The 20299-nt window shown below is 44.1% G+C and overlaps 1 protein-coding gene across 1 annotated transcript in view; it reads right to left on the reverse strand.

Moving 5' to 3' along the window:
• Positions 1–20299, reverse strand: part of LOC135388364 (DNA (cytosine-5)-methyltransferase 1-like) — a 101956-nt gene that overhangs the window by 15225 nt on the left and 66432 nt on the right. Inside the window, exons 25-30 of the mRNA XM_064617883.1 lie at positions 17853–17915; positions 17117–17183; positions 14160–14311; positions 9998–10129; positions 6368–6570; positions 4716–4821 (exon numbers count right to left, since the gene is read on the reverse strand). Coding sequence (XP_064473953.1) covers positions 4716–4821; positions 6368–6570; positions 9998–10129; positions 14160–14311; positions 17117–17183; positions 17853–17915 — 723 coding nt within the window. The remainder of the gene's footprint in view (positions 1–4715; positions 4822–6367; positions 6571–9997; positions 10130–14159; positions 14312–17116; positions 17184–17852; positions 17916–20299) is intronic.

Genomic DNA, 20299 nt, shown 5'->3' on the forward strand with positions numbered 1-20299 from the left:
CTCAAAAAACACTTTCTTCCTACCTCATGTGACCGTGTTAGCAGTGCTACTGAGTGTTGGTAATAAAAAAAAAAAAAAAACGCGTACACTAAGCTATTAAATCATATTATGTTGGCCATCTAGGACATCATTTTCAAGATTGTGTTCGTTTAGCAGCACGATAAGCCCAATCTACGCACAGGTGACTCCAGTGTACTTGGCACCACAACGGACCTTTTTCACAATGGCCTGTGCGCATGCGTATGACCTTGAGGCGCCGGAGAGGATTAGCTAGATTGCGCACTATGGGGACGACAGAAGATGGACAGAAGTGGGGACCAGTGGGGAGACCGCACAAATTGCGCGACCTTGTCGGCCCCACTCCGGATCGGTTTTGGTCCCTTGTGCTATCCACGTGGATTTGTTTTGACGCGCGCCAAGCATGGTTCGTAGGAGAGCCGCTAAGGTACGACGCACATGTGAAAAAAGTCCACTGTTCAAGCATCTAAGTCCGACTCGTGAAAACTTTTTTTTTTTTTTTTCTGCACGATAACCCTGTGCATGCAGTGTGACATTGAAAAAGGGGATATGCCATGCTCCTGGATTTTGTTCAATTTCTGTTAAGTCACACACCCAAAAACGATGCAAACAGGACATGCATGTAGAGTAGAAACACACACACATATATGTTACACACTGTGCATTTGCAATATTCGAGGAAACCTAGCTGCAATTACTTTACCTTCACATTCACTTGAAGTTTTCTCAGTTTGCGATTTTTGACTTATCCCCTTAATGCATACAATCAATTATTGAAGTGAAACCTTCCAACATGAACAGAGCCTTGCCTCGAGGGGGGGGGGGGGGGAGGGGGGGGGGGGGAGGGGGGGGAATGTCATTTGCCAGGTTATGTGACATCACCACCTTGACTATATGAATACCGGTGCAATTACGTTAATTCAAAATCTCCTAATTCGAACTGGTGCCCGGGTGTTCTATTTCAATGAAAGAAAATGCACGGTAATTCACATGACCGTTTGCAGCGGTTTATTCGAACAAGATTGCATGGCCACTCCTGACCCCCATCTACACATCAGCCCAGAAGTGCCGGCCGCACACTGACTGGCCCCACCGTGTCAGAGACACGTTTACTCAGTAAGTGACTTGGTGAACGTTTTTTTTTCGTGGGGGAGGATGTTACATATTTTTTGACAAGTGTGAAAGATGAGGCCGAGAAAAGCTGACCAGCGCGACGGAAGCGCACGTTCGGGCATTCTGCAATCCGGGCTGCTGGGAACCGGATGCTCTGGGAGACTGCTGCAACGCTGGGAGCTGTAGTCAAAGGACTTCTCATCATAATAAAGGGTTTGTTGTGTTTGGGAGCTGCGGAAGTCAGGTCCAGTCATTCTTAGAGTGGAAGTTCCACAACATTATCTACATGACCATCACCACCCTCATGACCATTACTTGACCATTACATAAAATTGATACAGTGGATTCTCGCTAAACAAAACTCAGTTAAATGGAAATTATGAATAAATGGAACAGTAGGGTAATCCTTGGTTGATTTCCTATACGTGTATGCAATGACAAAAATCTTCGGATAATTGCTACAACCCGTTTTTGCGTGTCTCGGGTAAACGAGGCAAAGTGCATGACCCCAGATGCTGGTAGACCTGGGAAAATTACCACTTGCATCTCACAACCCAGACACAAGTCATAGCCAGTGCAATCCAATCCCCCAGTCACTTGTACCGCGCTAAGCTTCACACATGCCTGCATATGCCTTCATGAAGTCTCTGCAGAAACAGCCACATAAAGTGCTCTTGCTCGTGACAATGTTGTAGATTCAGGGACCTGATTGTGTAAGCAAATTAAAAATAGAAACCACAAAGGTTGATGTGCCAAAGTCAACCAAAGTTACGGCGAGGATACCGTACTTCCCGCACACTGAATGAGGATGCGAACGATGACACAGGTAATCTCAGAGATCTGGCTGCAGGAGGAGAATGTGGAATTTGCCAGGCAGAACAGAAAGATTTTGGTGAAATAAAAAAATGTCAAAATAATTCTCATTGTAGACAATTGAAGGGTGGATGGGATTTCTTCCAAGCATCTGGCATGCATGCATATTTTATTTAAAAAAAAAAAAGCAATCCTAAATGTGAGGACAATAGCTCTTAACTTTTTTTTTTCCAGCCACACACAGCAGTAAAAACTGCTTATTTTGCAACAAAGTTACATTTCATGAAATCTGAGTACATGTACCTTGCTATATACACAGGGTGTTTCACCTAAAGTGAAAAAAAATTACAACTGGCGACGTACTCGCCAAAGGATTGTGGGACTTCCGGCAGTTACCTCCTGGGAACTTTTGCCGCCATGCAGGAAGGCTTTGGACAATTTTGAATGGAGCAAAATTTATTTTTTCAATTGAACTTTGAAGATTGCTAAGCGAACCTCACTTTTTTTTTACAGAAATATGAGGTCTTCTACGAATAACCACAGACCCAACAAAAACTATGCACAATATTGCAACAAAAATAGTAATAAAAAAATTAGTAAAAGTTCCGCTTTAGCCCCGCCTGCTTGATTGCCGCAAAGAAGAGCGCACAGAAGGTGTGCGGAGAGGAGAAAGTGTTCTCGCCTCTTGTTTTACCTTTCTTTCCCCCGCTTTGACCTTGATGCTGGTGACAATACTCTTATCACAAAGAAGGCAAACCAAATGAAGGCAGGGACACTTCCCCCTCTCAATGCACATTTCAGGCGCTTCTTTGCGAAGATCAAGCAGGCGGGGCTAAAGCGTAATTTTTACAAATTTTTTTTCTACCATTTCTGTTGTGATACTGTGCATAGTTTTTGTTGGGTCTGTGGTTATGCGTGGAAGACTTCATATTTCTGTAAAAAAAAAGTGAGGTTCGCTTGGCAATTTTCAAAGTTCAATTGAAAAAAATCCCACAAATAAAAATTTGCAAGGCCTTCCCCAATGGTGGCAAAAGTTTCTAGAAGGTAATTGACGAAAGTCCCACAATGCTCCGACGAGTGCATCGCCAATTAGAATTTTTTATCACTTTAGGTGAAACAAGTTCCGTTTTGGTGGAGTCCACTATATTTGTGCACGAACCTCACATCATAACTCAATTCTCAACTCATCATAACTGGCAATTCAAACTGGTCTCCAGAACTCCAGAACCAGAACTGAACCGTTTCCTTTGAAGTGAAATGGATGCAAGAATGTAGTCCTTGCATTGACTGTGGGGCTTCCGAGAATGTGGCGCATAATCGGATGCGTAGAAGCTAAGTCACATGCTTTCTTTCTGCGAGCACTTAATGCATTTTTGTAATAAATACGCACTCCTTCTCCATGTACATCGTCAGTGACACTTCATTTCGAAACATGCTCCGTGTGCGACACGGAGTGCAATGGATGTGTGCGTAATGTATTTTTGGTCGGAGCTGTACTGCGACCGCGTCCGACAATGATGGACAAATCCAGATTTGTGGGTGGGGTTGGCCTGCTGCTTTTAACTTGTCTCTGAGGATTGACACTGCTGATCTAACTCAGCAAGTAGGCCACTTCTTAGAATATGTATCCCTTGCTTGAGAACAGAGAGAAACGGTACGAGAAAGCCGTCTGCTTATACCAGTGCACTAGCGCGCGCGCGTGCAAAAGCAAACGATTTCTGCATTGAATCAGACTTTCCCAGAGGAAGACAGAGCAGTTCTTATTGTTGCCAACACAGATCACGGTATGCCGTGCAGTAATTGTAGTACATTTAATAACCATGATGTGTTTTGTCCCGTAAAATCACAGTACGTATTCCTTTTTTAGCAAAGGGAAATCGAATGGTACACTTTATGAGAGGGGCAAGAGAGACCGTGCCCGTTAGGTACTGGTGCTGTGTGCAACTGCCCCTAGTTCGAACTGCACTGTGTTTGAACAAATTTCTGGTCCCCCCTTGAGTTCAAATTCACAGGACAGCACTGAATTAGCAGGATGTATAAGAATTGCACTGCATTCACAAAATTTGGGGGTTAAGAATGTGTTAGTAAGGCCCCTGTGCACTTTATTCTGGAAGTCACGAAGTTTCTAGAACAGCAAATAGCAGGCAGAGACTGTGCAGAACATTAAACTTCTTCGGTTCTTAACAAGCAAGAGTTGGGAAATGCATTGCCTTTGTTGTGTCTTCTAATTATTGTTGCAAACGCACTGAAGTATATATATGTAGGGAGTGACTTTTTCGGGTTAAACCCGATTCCGCCCGGTTATTCCCCCCCGAATTGACCTCCGACCAATTCGGGCTAAACCCGATTTCTCCCCGAATTTCAGTCACTTGAAATCCTCAAGTGACGTTTCCAATGAAGACGAACAAAGGTCGCCACGTGTAACACATGTAAGAATGGGTCACTAACATTCCCAGCAATACACCTATGTGTGTCAACACTGTCTATGCCTTCGGGGATTACCGCTGGAAGGTCACGATTCCGCAAATAAAATAAAATAAAAAAAGAAAGAAGAAAGAGATTAGGAAAGGACTTAATAGACAAGAGGAGAAACAATAACACCCGAATGCACAATTATCGCCCCATTTCTCCCCGAATTACAGATTTAAAAATAGCGCCCGATTTTTACCCCCCGAATCTGAGAAAGGCATTTAACCCGATAAAGTCACTCCCTATATATATGTGTTCCAGGTATCAAGACTGCCCTGAATGTCTGCCTCAGTTTTGTTTACCTTTTGCCCACAAACCTTCAAGTGACTCGATCGATCTCGGGAACAGGACCATGGTTTCGGAAACTTTGGCAAAATTTCTCCTGGTGCTGCAGCAATTATGAAAAACCTACAAGGAGATAAAACACTATTTTACAACCTGGTCGACACTCCATGCAGGAAAGGGATAAGAGAGAAGATGGCTTAGCACTGACACCACAAAGCTCCACCGTAGTAACAGTGTCTGGATGAAACATTTTCCTGGCAACTGCAAGTGGCAATATTAAACAATCTCCTCAGCAGCACTGCATGCACATATATTATATTTAGGGCCTGACTTTTTCGGGTTTTATTTTTGGCCAAATTCGGGGGGTAAATATCGGGTGATATTTTTCATTTGAAAATTCGGGTGTATTCGGGTTAAATCCCGTTACAGCATATTCTGTCGTCAGGAATTCGGGTGTATTCGGGTGATTTTTTTTGTTTATTAAAAATTTGTCTTAACATGGAACTAATGTTTAGCAATGTTATCAAACTTTATTTTAATGGACGCTTATGAGTGTGCCACGAGACCCGGATGTTTTCGGGTAGATTCGGGTTAAACCTGAATTTTAGAGATTTCGTTCGGGGGGTAAATATCGGGCGGATACGGGTTTAACCCTAAAAAGTCAGGCCCTAATTATATTCCGTGTTAGCACCGTGGAGCAACTCTGGCTATGAGCGGCGTACAGCTGTGTACAGATGGAGAGAGGACAGCAGGAAAGAGTGGGGGACAGGGGTGGTTAGTATTCGTCCTGGGCCAACTTCAGGGCGAATTGTGCCAGCATTCGTCTGGAAGGTCTTCAGAAAACCCAGGGAAAACCTCAGACAGCACAGCAAGAGATAGGATTTGAACCCACCAATATATATTCGAGGAATAAATATCGGGTTAATATTTTGCTTCAAGAATTCAGGTGTAACCAGGCTTAACCTGATTCAAGCCAACTCTGGTTGAATCAGATTGGATCAGGCATACATTCTTGATTTACTCAGCATAATACACATGGCACAGCAGTAGAGTATCAATATTTAGTCCATGCATCTAGGAGGTGGCATGGTCTCGGTTTTGGCAGTTTGTATCAGCATATTTATGAGTTTACAACACAGTTTCCAAAGTTCTGTGTTAGTTGTGATGACTGCGTGGATCCTCCTCATCTACCAGTTTCCAGGGAAATACCGGGTTTAACCCTGTGTTTTCAAATTTGAATCCGGAGGTAAATATTTGGCGTTCACCAACTATTTATCCTGTATGATTACTCTGATCACTGCAGCATTTCCGTCTCTCAAGATTTCACCCTACCTCGGCCCAACTCACCCAATGTCTCAAATCTCTCCCCATCTCTCTCTTCTAGGGGTTTCGTTACACCTGCCCCTTACTTTGCACACTGCTGCTGTTTCCGACAACGTAACAACATATTCAAAATTAAGCGGTACATTTTTCCAATATGAGCATCCTAAGCCTACAGGGCTTGTTGGCCACATCACTTGTTGGTTACATCCTGCATGCTTCTCATATCTCAATAGGTGTGTGATCACCCGATGAAAGTGTACAGTGTCATGCCGAACATACAGCATACTTAGGGTCTGCTGGTGTTCCAGGGTTACACCCACCCAAAACAAACTGTAATCTGTGTTACCTCTTGCGGTCTTGTGGCAGACAGAAGGATCTAGCCTGTAAGATGTTGAAAGCGCACTGGTATCCCATACGCAGCAAGCATTTGATGGTGAGCTGGAGCACTAGGTGCTGTTCCACGTAGGCAAAGTTTCGGACGTTCTCCAGCACAAAGTAGCGAGGTCGGAATATGTCGCACAGGCTCAAATAGGATGCAACCAGGGAGTTCTGGAATTAAAATGTGTCAACTATATTTAGAGCCTGAAGTTTTCGGGAAGTATTTTTTTCTAAATTCGGGGTGTAAAAATCGGGTAAATAAACATGTGCACTAAATTCATGCGAATTCGGGTGAAAAAACTTCCAGTATGCTAAATTCGGGGTGAAATTGGGCTCAGTTACTCAACTAACTGTAGTGGTTTGGTACAAATGATGATGTAACTGAATTTTTCTGCCAAACAAGTAAATTAATGCATTCCTACAGACATCCCAGTGAGGGCAATTTGCCAGGCAAAAATCAGGTTTCACCCTAAAGAGGCAACCTTCAATTCAGGGTGCAAATTTGGGGAAGAATCGGGTAACACCCTAAACTCCAGGCTCTAACTATATTGTGACGCTGACACAGGAGTTTTGTTTGAAAATGTTTAGAGCAGAGTGTCAAACCGAACCCGAACCAAAACCGTTATTAACCGTTATTTTTGGCCGAACCAGAACTGAACCAAACCGAAACAGTCAATGCCATCTTCGAGCTGAGCTGAACCTGAATTAACCGGAGTTAATTTCATTCCACGGATTCTTTACTTTGAACAGTAAATAAATGAAATTTCTTGTGGATAAGACACTAAGTCACACTACGTTTCTGGACAATGTAGCACTCCAGTCAACATTGTGAGCCATGCATCATTTGCATTGCATCATTTTTACCAAATTACTGCACGCAATAGGTAAGAGTATTACCTGTGGTTACATGGCATGCCAGTTATGAAAATAAAGCTGGTATTGTTTTCCACGTACAATGCCGTCCATTTGGCGCTGGATTAGTGTCCTGTTCCACCAAATAGAAGATTGCCACACATGACTTGGGCCATTTGCGCACTTTTGCTTTCCAAAAAAGTTGGGGGTGCTCAAATTGCACAGGGATATTTGTAACAATATTCAAACAAAGCAAAATTCCAAAATTTTAGTGTGCCGGTTATATAGGCTTCCTGTAGAGCCAATAGACATCATCACTGTAGTGCACAAGCACAAGTACTTACTTGCTGTGCAACTGGCAATGGTCAGGAGGCAACAAGCCAGGCCCACTACCGCTCTTCCTGCCAGTGAAATACGGTGAGACACTGTCATCAATGCCTCCTGTATCTTTATGCCTGTCAAGTCAGCGGGCTCCCCGTTCTTAGTATGCCCCCGTGCATTAGTATGGGGAGCCTCCGTCAGGTGGTGCCAAATGCATAGGACATGCACGCAGCAGCTGTAGCTGCAGCAGCCAACAGCAAGCAGAATTTAGCCTCGCACATTGCAGCAAGAGGTACTTAAATTGGAAAATTTTCGAAAACCGACAGACTGATAGCAGACAACAGACAGTTCTCGTGACCATCGGGAAATAGCACCACCAGCTGCAAAAAAGGGCTGCGGGAGAAGAGGAGCACGACTGTCTTTGCCAGGCATTACAGAAACATAGGAGGCATTGCTGTGACACCAGTGGAAGACGCCGTTGGTCGCACTGACAACCAAAAGCATGCGATGTTTGCCAACTTTGTCATGTTGTGCTGTAAGTTCATAGCGTGTTTGTCCAGTGTTTCTTTCTGTGTTTGTTTTGCGGTTCGAGTGACAGTATCATCTATTGGGTCAGTGAACCGAAGTGTCAGTGATCCATTCATGGGTGCAAATCAAACAAATGCATCGCGGCAACTTCAGTAGCACTGACTGCGTTGCGAAAACCGCGTGGTAAGCGGAAAAAAAATCACCGCTGTTGCCGAGACAAAAATTTTGGCGCGCAATTATGCGAGTAACTGTGGTACATTACACATTTATCCGGGCAAAATAAGTGGGAAGTGAGGAACTTTCAATTAGCTCAGTAAATCTGAATCAGGCACACTGCGATAATGTCAATATCCAATTAATGGTGGCAAATTAAATTTTAGAAGTCTTAGTTTTGACTGTTTCACAACAAGGTTGTCAGTCAATAGCATCAATAGCGTCAATAGCGATGCCAAGAATAGCCAACATAAATGGCTTTCGGGTAGAACTGTGCGAATATTCAAAATTTCGAATACGAATCGAATTTCTATTGCTATTTGCAACCTATTTTCAGTATTCGAAATTTTCGAATATTTCTCGAATAGTACTGAACCAAGGTATCACTATAGCCATTCTGCAAGTGGGCTTTGCCTCATTACATCCAAGATGCCTACTTCACGTTGCCGCCATTGTCCTTTCGGTGTGCGGCTCCATTCTGCAAGTCGGCTGCACCTCATTACACTACAGTGTTAGGTGAAGCCCGCTTTACACTGTTTACGATATTCTATCTCTAAAATCTACAACTTCTGTGACCTCTTGGTCAACACTGCACACGGGGCATTGCATGTTCCAGTAAATGTACTCCCAACTTTCAGAGTTATGTTCAGTAACAGATATGTGCAGTTTCTAAAAATGTAAACACAGAGCTAAGGAGATGCACACAAAGCAGGCTGCATGGAACATGTTGACTAACTCTCAATGCAGTTCATCCCACTAATGCAATCTACCATACACAACACAGAGGGGCCTTTCTCTTACGATATGTTATGCTGTCTGAAGAGGCTCACAAGTTTGGAGCAGAACATCACCCAATGAGCACAACACCACAAAATATTCCACCATAAGGTATTCAAAATTATTCGAATTAGGCCTTTTCTGACTATTCGGATTCGATTCACAGTGCAAGTGAAATATTTGCTAACTATTCGTAATGAAAATTTTCATATTCGCACGGCTCTACTTTCAGAAGAAATCGGGTTAGACTGGAAAGTGACTACTTACGGGTAAATATCAGATAAATATTGGTGCTACAGCATGAACCTCCATACAGTTGGGGCCTGACTTCTTTGGGTAATACCCGAAAAAGTCAGGCCCCAACTATATGCAGGTTCATGATTAGAGCTTGAAGTTTTAGGGTTTAACCCGATTCTTCCCCGAATTGAAGGGTGAAGCGTCTTTAGGGTGAAACCCAATTTTTACTCAGCAAATTGCCCTCACTGAGACATCTGTAGGAATGAACACTAACTTGTTTGCCAGCAAGTGCAGTTACATCAACGATTGCACCAGACCAGTACAGTTAGTTTGAGTAACTGAGACAGATTTCTCCCTGAATGTGGCATACTGGCAGTTTTTCCACCCTAATTCACATGAATAAGAGCACATGTTTATTTACCGGATTCTGTACCCCAAAATCTAGAAAAAATATTTCTCTGAAAACTTCAGGCTCTATTCATGATGTAGTGTGCCACAGGTATCCACTGCAGAACATGCACTTGTCAGTGGTGGGCAGAACTACATCAAGCCACAAGGTGATACCCTATGTGCTTCATAACGTTTAGACTAGTTCTTCTGTCCATATTCGCCAATAACATACGCAACAAACACATTTTCGCCATACGATAACATCTTCAAAGGTGATTACCTTGAACCGTGCTGACCGCCCGTCACGAAACCTATTCAAGAGGCTGAAGCCTTGACAAGGAGGCCCTCCACAAAGAAGTTCAACATCTCCTCTTTGAGGAAGACGTTTGCCTTTGCTACCAGTCTCCTTTCCCTACGAGGAACGAGAAATGACACTGAAGTAAAACTGAAAAGTAGGGCCTGAGAATTTATGCACAAAAAATTTCCAAAATATCCATACAAATAGGCAACACAAAATGACTCTGTATGCAAAAAATATGCAGACATACAATCATGATGTCATGAATGTTGCTCTGCAAGGTTTCACATGCCTCGGAACCGTATAAGTATGTGAACTGTCTAAAGAAACGTACTAGAAATGAAAATTCGCATTCGTTGTTGGCAGTTGGAATGTACGTCTATGCGTGCACACTCAGGTATTCTTCATTGGTCGTCTATGCACCTTGATCATACCCAGGTTTTCAAAGGAGCACACACACACATACAGATATGCATTTTTACATGCAATGACTAAAAGCTTCCTGTTCTGCCAGCACCACGTACCATGCAATGTATGCCATACAAAAATGTGTGCAATGTCGCTGGATGTTATTTCAGCGAATTAGCTGGCTACCTAGCTGATCCATGTCATGCACAGGCATCTCTTCATTGTGCCGTTCATTGCCTTCATGAACAGCACTCAAAGACTGCAATGCCTCGTTTTTATCAAGCACAACTTGAACTTGCCGGCTACTTGTCATGCGTTGTTTTGAGACTTAGTGGTTAGCCAAAGTTATTGTGTAGCGCTACGCAGCATAAAAGCAACGTGGTAGCTCAGATGTGAAACTGGAGCACGTGTTTTGGGTCGATGACATCCAGTTTTCAAATAACGTGAGCGGTGGCAAAACACAGGAAACGGTCAACATTTAAAAAAAGATTAAAATGATGTCGAAATATGATATAATATAGAACTGTCATATTGTAGGCAATTTGGAAGAAATATGCAAAAATATGTAATTGTATGACACACGAAACACTTGGGGTAACGATGAAAGAAGAAAGTCACTGAAAAGGTTAGCCAGCTGTAGGACTCGAACCCACATCTTCTGGATTGCCGGTCCAGGGCTCTACCAATTCTTCTTTCATCTTCTTCTTCTTTCATCATTAATTTCTTAGGCAATTTGAGGCTTTGTATGTATTTGTCCTTTCTATGTTGTTCCAGCCTCAGAACATCAGTTCTCTCTTGTTCAATAGTTTCTGCTTGCGTCGATCCCGTCGAATGAATGTGTGTATGAGTGAGCAAAAATGTAAGAGTGAAAGGAGGATGAGTGAGATCGAGTGGCTGGTTTGTCCCTTCAGATGACGCACCCTTGTAAGTTGCTGAGGAGGTGTGTTAGCTTAGCTCAATTGGTAGAGCCCTGGACCGGCAATCCAGAAGATGTGGGTTCGTGTCCTACAGCTCGCTAACCTTTTCAGTGACTTTCTTCTTTCATCGTTAATTTCTTGGGCAATTGGAGGCTTTGTATGCATTTGTCCTTTCTATGTTGTTCCAGCCTCAGAACATCAGTTCTCACTTGGGGTAAGCTTAAATTCTAGATTTATGCCGGTGTGGTTGGAAAATGTGTGGATAAACCAGGGTGTTGCACCACAAAAAATACAGGTTAGGTTCGGGTTTGGGTTTCTTGGATTTCGTTCTGGTTCAGTTCCGGTTCGGTTTCAAAATATTTCAAAATCACTTTATTTTACATGCACAGTACCAGCAAGATACACTTAAAAAAGCAAAATAAGATGGACACCACTTCATGTAGATGACGGTACTGACCTGGCACACTGCATTTGCAATGTAAATCGATCTCAAACTGTCCTGAAGCACGTTGAAAATAAGTCTGCTATCCTTGCTTTGTCCGAGGTCACATCAGTGTACCAGTTAATCCACAACACAAGGGCAATGTGTCACAACACAACTGCACTACCAGCAAGCAGGACTACATTTATTTTTGTTCCGTTCTACAAGAACCGTTCTGCATGTGCTCCTCCACTTCTCATGTTCCTGACCGGTCTAATTTTTACTGCGCACGTGTAAAAGAAAATGTTGTGCATTCGCTTAATCACAGGTTCTTCCTATAGAGCTACCACAACTGACCTGCCCCATTCCCGCTTCATTCGGTGAACGATGGCAGGCCACTCACCTTTCAGAAAATACAGCAGTTCTAGCAAAGAATGGGGTGACGTTCGCTTGGAAACCCAGCGTTTGACAAGCGTCCGCGTTACGCCTCATCTCTGAAAAGCAGACGGCGTAGCACGTGGGTGGGGCACTAACGACTAGCTGCGGTGCTCACGAGGACAACTGCACTTCGACGTGTTAAGAAAGATGCTCAAAACATACTTACTGTACGTCCTCGTTTGACTGCTAGGTGGAATTTTGTGAGACCCATGATATGGATGTGTGATGATGATACCAATGTATCCTCGTTCGGGGATTGAGAGGAACTCTTATGCTGACTTCTTTTATGTCCCCAAACTGTTTTGTTGCGAACCGGTTACTGCTATTATTTTGTCTAGTTCTGCTCCGGTTCCGGTTAAACAGCGTCATGAAAATTTCGGTTCGGGTCCGGGAAAAATAACGGTTCTGGTACAGTTTTCGGTTCAGGTTTGGGTTTGGTTCGACACCCTGAGATAAACATTAGGACATCCATTAAAACAAATTCTAAAAATATGCATTTTGCCTCATCAAACAAAGCAGGGTCACTTGCAACTGTCATCAGTGCCCTGACCTTTCTGGCCACAAACAAGGATGACACACAAGATCTAGTCATATGCTAATTTCAGGAGCCACACAAACATGGTTACATCATGATGACAATGGACGGAAGGAAGCACCATGAGTGAGTCTTGTGTAGTATAGAAAACAACGCACCAGTACATAAAGCTTTTATGAGGCAAATGCCAGTAAAGTACATCTGGCACATGCAGGAAAAAAACTGAGCGAAAATTAGTCACGCTTTCTGCTCAAGCCTTCTCATGTTGCCAGTTTAAGGAACTAGGTACCAATGAACATGTACAATGAAATTTCGAAGAGAATTCAACAGCTTTAGGTACAAAGAGTAAACTGGCCCTGTTTTAGTAGCAGAACACAGAAGTAAAAGTTTGCATAGCAACTGTATACCACAATGCTGTATAACAACTTCCTCACAAGCACACTAACATATCATCAAGTACCTCAGTGGATCAGTTGGTGGGATGGCTACCTACTGACCCTCAAGGTAGCAGGACGCCAGCAACTTGATAGCAAGGTACAAGTTGCTAAGGCACATACCACCTTTTACGAGGAGTGCTAACTACTGCCGGGCTGTATGCAGAGATCTAAGAGGATGTTAAAGGGTCATAAAATGCAAGAACAACTTGCTCTCCAATGAAAGTCTGTGTTTCAATTAGTATAATGCAAGCAAAATTAGTTCACAGAGCTCTCTACCATTTAGAAGAAAAACTCAATGAAAACAGAGCTGTCTTTGGCGGCAACGAGTGGTATCCCCAATAGGCAAAGATTGGCGGCATCCAATGAGACAGCAAGAGAAGTGCACGCATACTTATCATGGGCATGTGGATTTGGAACAGGTCTGATCGTAGTGTTCTGTATATGCGCGGTATATGATATTGCTGCATTTTTCAATACCGATTCACTGAACTGTAGCCCACAACAGTACTCGCGAATGTTCCACTGACAACATTATCTTCACGTCCTTCGGACACCGACGCCAGTCCGCTTTGCAACGCGCACTATGTTTTTCACTAGGTCTGCTCCATGGCGCGGCACGCGCAGTATGGACTAAAAACACTGATGCACTATCTGAAACGACGTTCACTGCTTAGCGCTGAAGCAAGAGAAGGTCCGGCATAATTTAGATTGTAGCTCCGTAACGAAATCAAAGTTTCGAATTATGATAACGCTTACAAAATTAACGTAGCGCGTAACGTAATTTGAAGTGAACTTGCTTTTGCATTTTAGTGCCCCTTTAAAGAACCTTCAGGTGGGCAAAATTAACTCGCAGACTGACCACTGCGGCATCGTTCATGGTCGTAGCTGTCATGCGGCATAAAGTGATTTCGTAAGTAGTACACGGGTTTGACGTACCATTAGGTTCGTAACAAGTTTCGAGACTCAAACGGCATAATGGCACGCTTACTTCGAGGATATCCTTAAGAAAAGAGTTGCAGTCCTCGATGAACACTGTAGCATCTGGGAAGTTGAGCTGAAATGCCCTGGCTGCAGCATCACAGTGCTCCAATGCCCAACGGGTCTCACTGACTCCTGCCATTTCAAATCCCAAAGAGAGCCCTGGAAGAGAAACGTTTTCAATCCCTTCTTCAAGATGATTCTGTGCATTATCGCATGTTTACTTATACCGTCAGGCACAAAACAAGTTCACAGTGGAACAGAAGAAAACGCTTACTACCTTAACTGCTTTTACCTCAATGACAGCAACACCTCCTTGAGTTTGACGTGTTTTTTTTTCTTTCTAATTCTCCGTTAGCGCCGCGAAGCAACTGTGGCTGTGAGCAGCGTACAGACGTGAACAGATGGAGAGAGGACAGGAGGAGGAGTGGGGGACAGGGGTGTTAGTACCGTATTACCGCGTATTATCCGGCATGCCGGATTAAAGCGAGGTTGACCTGCATGCCGGGAAACCCCGTATTTCCCGGCATGCCGGCAAATGCGAGAATCGGGGACGTAGTCTTCCAGGAGTCAACCGAGGTCCTTCACAACAGTTCAATGACACACGCGGGGAAAGTCCAGGGAAGGATGACGTCACGGAACGAACGCTGGTTCTTGCTCTACTGTTCCCTCCGGAGGATGAAAGCCCATTCATTGTGCTAATATTATCTTCACTGGACAATCTTGACCTGCTTACGGCCGCTTGGGTCTTGCTCTGGCATTACTGAGCCTGCCACCATGGATGAAGGTCCGACTCCGGCTCGTACGCACACGCGTAGTTACACGATCTCGTTCAAACTGGACGTGCTGAAGAAGCTGTCCGAACTTCATGGTAACATCAGCGCAACAGCACGATTTTTCTGCATTCCTCGTTCGTGCGTGCAGGACTGGTTGAGGCAGCAGGACAAGCTCGAAGCGTGCAGGACCGACGACGACTTGGTCATCGGGAAACGTAGGTGCATACCTTCTTCCGAGGACACCGCAAAGAAACGTGCAAGGTACCCTGCGATGGAGGAAAGCCTTGCTAGCTGGATATCCGAAGAACGAAAGCAAGGTATTCCTGTTTCTGCATCCCACATCAAGGCGCGGGCCGAAGACTTACTAAGCAAGAGCGACGGTGCAACGAACTTCAAGGCAAGCAATGGTTGGTTGGAAAGGTTCACCAAAAGGTACAAAGTTGTCAACAGGTCAGTCACCAGTGTTGGGCAAAAGGTTCCGGACAATGCGCGTGAGCTGTGCCATTGTTTTTTCAAGTTTCACGAATCAGTAATTGGAGGAATTGAACTGAAGAACATTGGAAACATGGACGAGACGCCGATGTATTTTGACTTGCCACAGAATAAGACGTACGACTTTAAGGGAGTCAAGCACGTAACATGCAGGACAACCGGCAAGGACAAGCTTCGATACACTGTTGTTCTCAGCGCAATGGCCGATGGTACAAAACTGAAGCCGATGATAATATTCAAAGGACTCAAGAACGTGCCAAAGGTTGACTTCCCTAAAGAAATTGTTGTTTCCGTGGCAATGAAAGGGAGCATGACTGCTGAGCTTATGAACACCTACAAGCAAAAGGTCTGGGCTGCACGACCGGGTGCCTTCTTCAAACCCAAATCAGTGCTGGTGATGGACAGTGCGCCAGCGCATCTGAAGACTACAACAAAATCAAGCTTCAAGCAGCATTACGCCACCTGCCTCTCGATTATTCCTGGTGGACTCACACCACTTCTTCAGCCTGCCGACGTAGCTTGGAATCGCAACTTCAAGACAGCGATGAGGAGCCTGTGGACGGAATGGTTGAGGAATGGAGAAGTGGAGCACACGAAGTCGGGAAAACGCCGCTCCGCTTCATATGCCACCATTGCACAATGGGTCAAAGAGGCATGGAGTCAAGTTCACGAGGAGCTGATTCGTCAATCTTTTATCAAGTGTGGACTTGTGGCAGAAGCAGACTCCAGTAGTCTACATGGACGTTTAGCTGATGTTCTGACGACGGGCACGATGGAGCCCAGCCCGATCCACGACGAAGAAAACGGGTCTGGACTCACTGACGCGGAAAGTTGCGATTCTTCTGATGACGAGGACATAAATGCCTTATAAGTTTGTTGTACTATTGCATATAGCCTTCTGTTTGTGATAGCATGTCGTTGTACAATATAGGTTTTGTAAGAATTACTTGTCTCAGTCATTCTGTACCACGTGCCGGCGACCTCGTTTAATCCGGCATGCCGGGATAGACCAGGCAGGCAGATCGCGAAAGTTGGTCGACCTCGGAAAATCCGGCATGCCGGATAATACGCGGTAATACGGTATGTGTCCTGGGCAGACTTCAGGGGGAAACTGTGCCGACATTCGTCCGAAAAGCCTTTGGAAAACCCAGGGAAAACCTCCGACAGCACAACCGGTAACAGGATTCGAACCCGTGTCATTTCCCAGTCTCGGCGTGGAAAACGATCATCCTAACCGCTATGCCACATGAGCTGGTGGCGGGTTAAAGTTTCTCCTTTGTTCCCACTGTCCTAGGAGATGCAAACTCATGGAGATGCAGCCATCGTCTCAATTACACATTCTAGCCTGAGTGCTGTTACAACAATTAACCGCTTTCATCACATTACTACTGTGTCTGACTAAACAGGGGACCACAACCTCAGGGAATGTCATTTCCAGATTATCACCAGCTCACTAACATCCTACTTTTATGTTCATCATAATGCGTGCTTTCGCCATATGTATGACTTTGGCTAGGAATAGCAAACTGTCGATGTAACTTATGAGAATTAGTTTTCGGGTCATTCCGCCATTTCCGTAACAAACTTTTTTTTTTCTTGCAAGGAATTTACATTTGTGACTGACATAGCGTTTGATCACGTACAGTTGCATCCATGTGCAACCACAGTTTGCTCAAAAGAGAAGTCTCAGATGCCTTACCACCACATCCAGCAAACACATCCAGGGTACGAAGTCTTCGCACTGCAGGATACTCCTTGTCTCCATCCTGTTTGTAACGTAGCAAAAGTACAGTGTCACAGATAGAACACATTTGAAAGGAAACATGGAATGGGAATTTCACAGAGATGAGATGTGGTGTGTCAATGTGCACGAAATATATATGTATAGAGTCCTGTGTTTTGGGGTAAAACCAATTTTAACCCCCCCCCCATTTCCCATCATCATCACTTAAGGCAAAACCTGAAAAAAAAAAAGAAAAATTAAGTACTGAAAACGAATTCAGCAAAGTGGCAATTCAGCCACCGATGACGACAGCTGTTCTTACTTTATTTTTAATTTTTTATTTTTCCACCCTATATATAACCCCATTTTAACGTTTTACGGCTCCTGAAATAAACCAAATTTTTACCTCCAGATTTTCAAAACCCATAAAACCCGAAGACACAGGGCCCTATGTAACGTATATGCTTAGATGGACCTGACAACATGCCACAAGGAGCTGAGAGACATTGCCACCACACCATCCACTCTTGTAACCACATTTTCCCAAGAAATGCGCACTTCCCCCAAAAAAATATTTTGCGTGAGGGTTCCCGAGGGATATGTAGCATGCTCGTAAGACATGGTTAAAAACAATACACGTTCAATGTGTCTTGATGCTCATTTAAATGTTCTCTTTAGGCATTCAACTCGAGAGTTCCGACATTTGGCTCACCTCATTTTGACGAGCTTCGAGGCAGGTCAGGTCAGTGAAAGTTCTTGTTTCGGCACAGTAAGACTGATACGAAAAAAATTAGTGTAAGCATAAAATGCATGGCAGGCTACCATCGATGAATGAATATGGATCATATCAGAGGTCATAATGGTACAGCATAGCCACAAAAAGATTTGCTCTCTTTTCCCGTCTCAAACATTAGAGCTCCACACGAAAACTTCAAGTGATGCATGGAGTCACAGTTGTGTTGCATTTGTTGAAAAAGTGCACACTGATACACACATCTTTAGGCAATGCTTCACATCCCCTTGTTCCATTGATATGATTTAGCTACTACCACAATACAACCATGACCTACGTAATACACCATGACACAATACAACCATGAGTAGCGCAAATCCCTAACCCTCATAGGCTCTTACTACTCAGCTTTGCCTGACTCACGTTAAACCAAAGTCCCCGAGAGTCATTTTTGATTCCATCAACCAGATCGTGCTGAGCATATCGTGTAGCAACAGTGGTGCTCACCAGCATAGTACACAACAACCGCTTGAATCACAAAGATGAGAGTGAAGAAGCAGCACATCTATCCTCGATGTTGTCAAGATCACAAAACGTGGCCCCGTTGTGCAAGAAACAGGAACTCTTACTCGCTTACTGCTTAACAGGATGTCGGATGTCTTTTAAAAAGGCAACCAATTTGCCATATTTATCCCGTAACTAAGTAATTACCCCCACATGTTGGCCCTTTCCTACCCATGCATACCATGCTCCACACAGTCAGCACATATCACGCGGCTACTGTAGGTAAAGCGAGCGCCAGTCTTCTACACATAATTAGCACACCCTTGTATGGGGCTACATTTTTCGACTTTAAAAAGTGCATTAATTACGTAAGTAAATGGGCCATTTGCCAATGAATGACACATCAATAAATCAATCAGTCAATCAGTGCTTAATATTGTTTGGTTTCTTGATATTTTCAGAATCATGGACTGCACAGGAGTGGAGTGGAGTGGTGGCATGGTTTCGTTTGTTCGATGACCAGAAGGAAATCCATGCATGATGCCTCCAAACGTAGTTGGGGTTGTGAACACTGCGTGAGCAAACGGAAGCAGACGAACCACCAAAGCGCCCCAAGCAGCTCAAGCGAGGCCTAGTCTATACTTTACATGGCAATGATCAAATAAATGGAACAAGAGAGCGCTCCTTGGATACTATTCACCTTGCGAGGAAGTCATAGTACAGTTAAGCCAGTTTATAATGATACTGATAGGAACGTGTGATCTAATAGTGTCTTACTAGAGTGCGGACTTTCATGGAAATGCATGTCTTTCTCTCAATATGGTTTTGCATCTGGATGATGAAGAACCACTTTTGGTCTTGATTTGGAGTCATCCAAATACAGCATTGGGTCATCCTTCGCCAAAATAGTGGTCAGAATTGATTATTTTCCATGTTTCAGTGGGGTGAGGTGCGGTGTTCAGTCCGTACCAGCTGCTCCATCCTCCACTGCCTGCATGGCCAATGAGTGGCACTACAGCTTCGCCATACCTGCCGCTACGAAGGTTTGCGGAGTTTGCATTTTAATTGGCATGATGTTCCTACCGCCGGCTGTGCTCTCTGAGGTTTTCCCTGGGTTTTCCAAAGACTTTCCAGACAAATGTCAGCACAGTTCCCCCTGAAGTCAGCCCAGGATGCATACTAATCCCCCTGTCCCCCACCCCTTCCTGCTGTCCTCTCTCCGTCTGTCCACATCTGTACGCCGCTCATAGCCACTGTTGCTTCGCGGCGCTAACACCTAATCAGAAAAATAAAAAATAAAAAAATTGTCATGATGCAGTCTGAATGCAAAGCAACGACGAAACAAGCCAGGGCTTGTTCAACATGAAAGACGCAAACATACAGCATGTATGTGTTTTTCATGTTGCGCATGCTGAGGTCTGTCATGGGTCTGGTCTTGTACTTTATGTAGTCTGTGAGAGGGTGAGCCCCAGAACAGGGCTTCTCTCACTTACTAATCACTGCATACATTACTAATTCCATTCTTTTTTTATGTTATGCCAGCCTTCCAGTCCAGGAAACTAAAACTTCACAAATGCTCTTGTCCACTGTACAGCGTGCATATCCACATACTGTATGCTGATGATTAGATATTTGATTCATATTCAGCCCCAATCATTAGTGTTCGTTTCGTATTCAAAAAATCTACCATTCGCACGCCCCCTACTTAGAAAGTAGGAAGTCACTGAAAAAGGTTAGCCAGCTGCAGGACTCGAACCCACATAGTCCCAGAGTCACTCAAAGTCCTGCAGCTGGCTAACCTTTTCAGTGGCATTCCACTTTCTTCATTATTTGTTCTTAGGCACTTGAGGCTTTGTGTCTTCGGTGTCCCAGCCTCAGAACATCGATTTCTTGGGACTCTCCTTCCGTCCTTATGTCGAACG

Source organism: Ornithodoros turicata, chromosome 3, assembly GCF_037126465.1.
Source record: "Ornithodoros turicata isolate Travis chromosome 3, ASM3712646v1, whole genome shotgun sequence".
In the NCBI taxonomy this organism is placed as follows: domain Eukaryota; kingdom Metazoa; phylum Arthropoda; class Arachnida; order Ixodida; family Argasidae; genus Ornithodoros; species Ornithodoros turicata.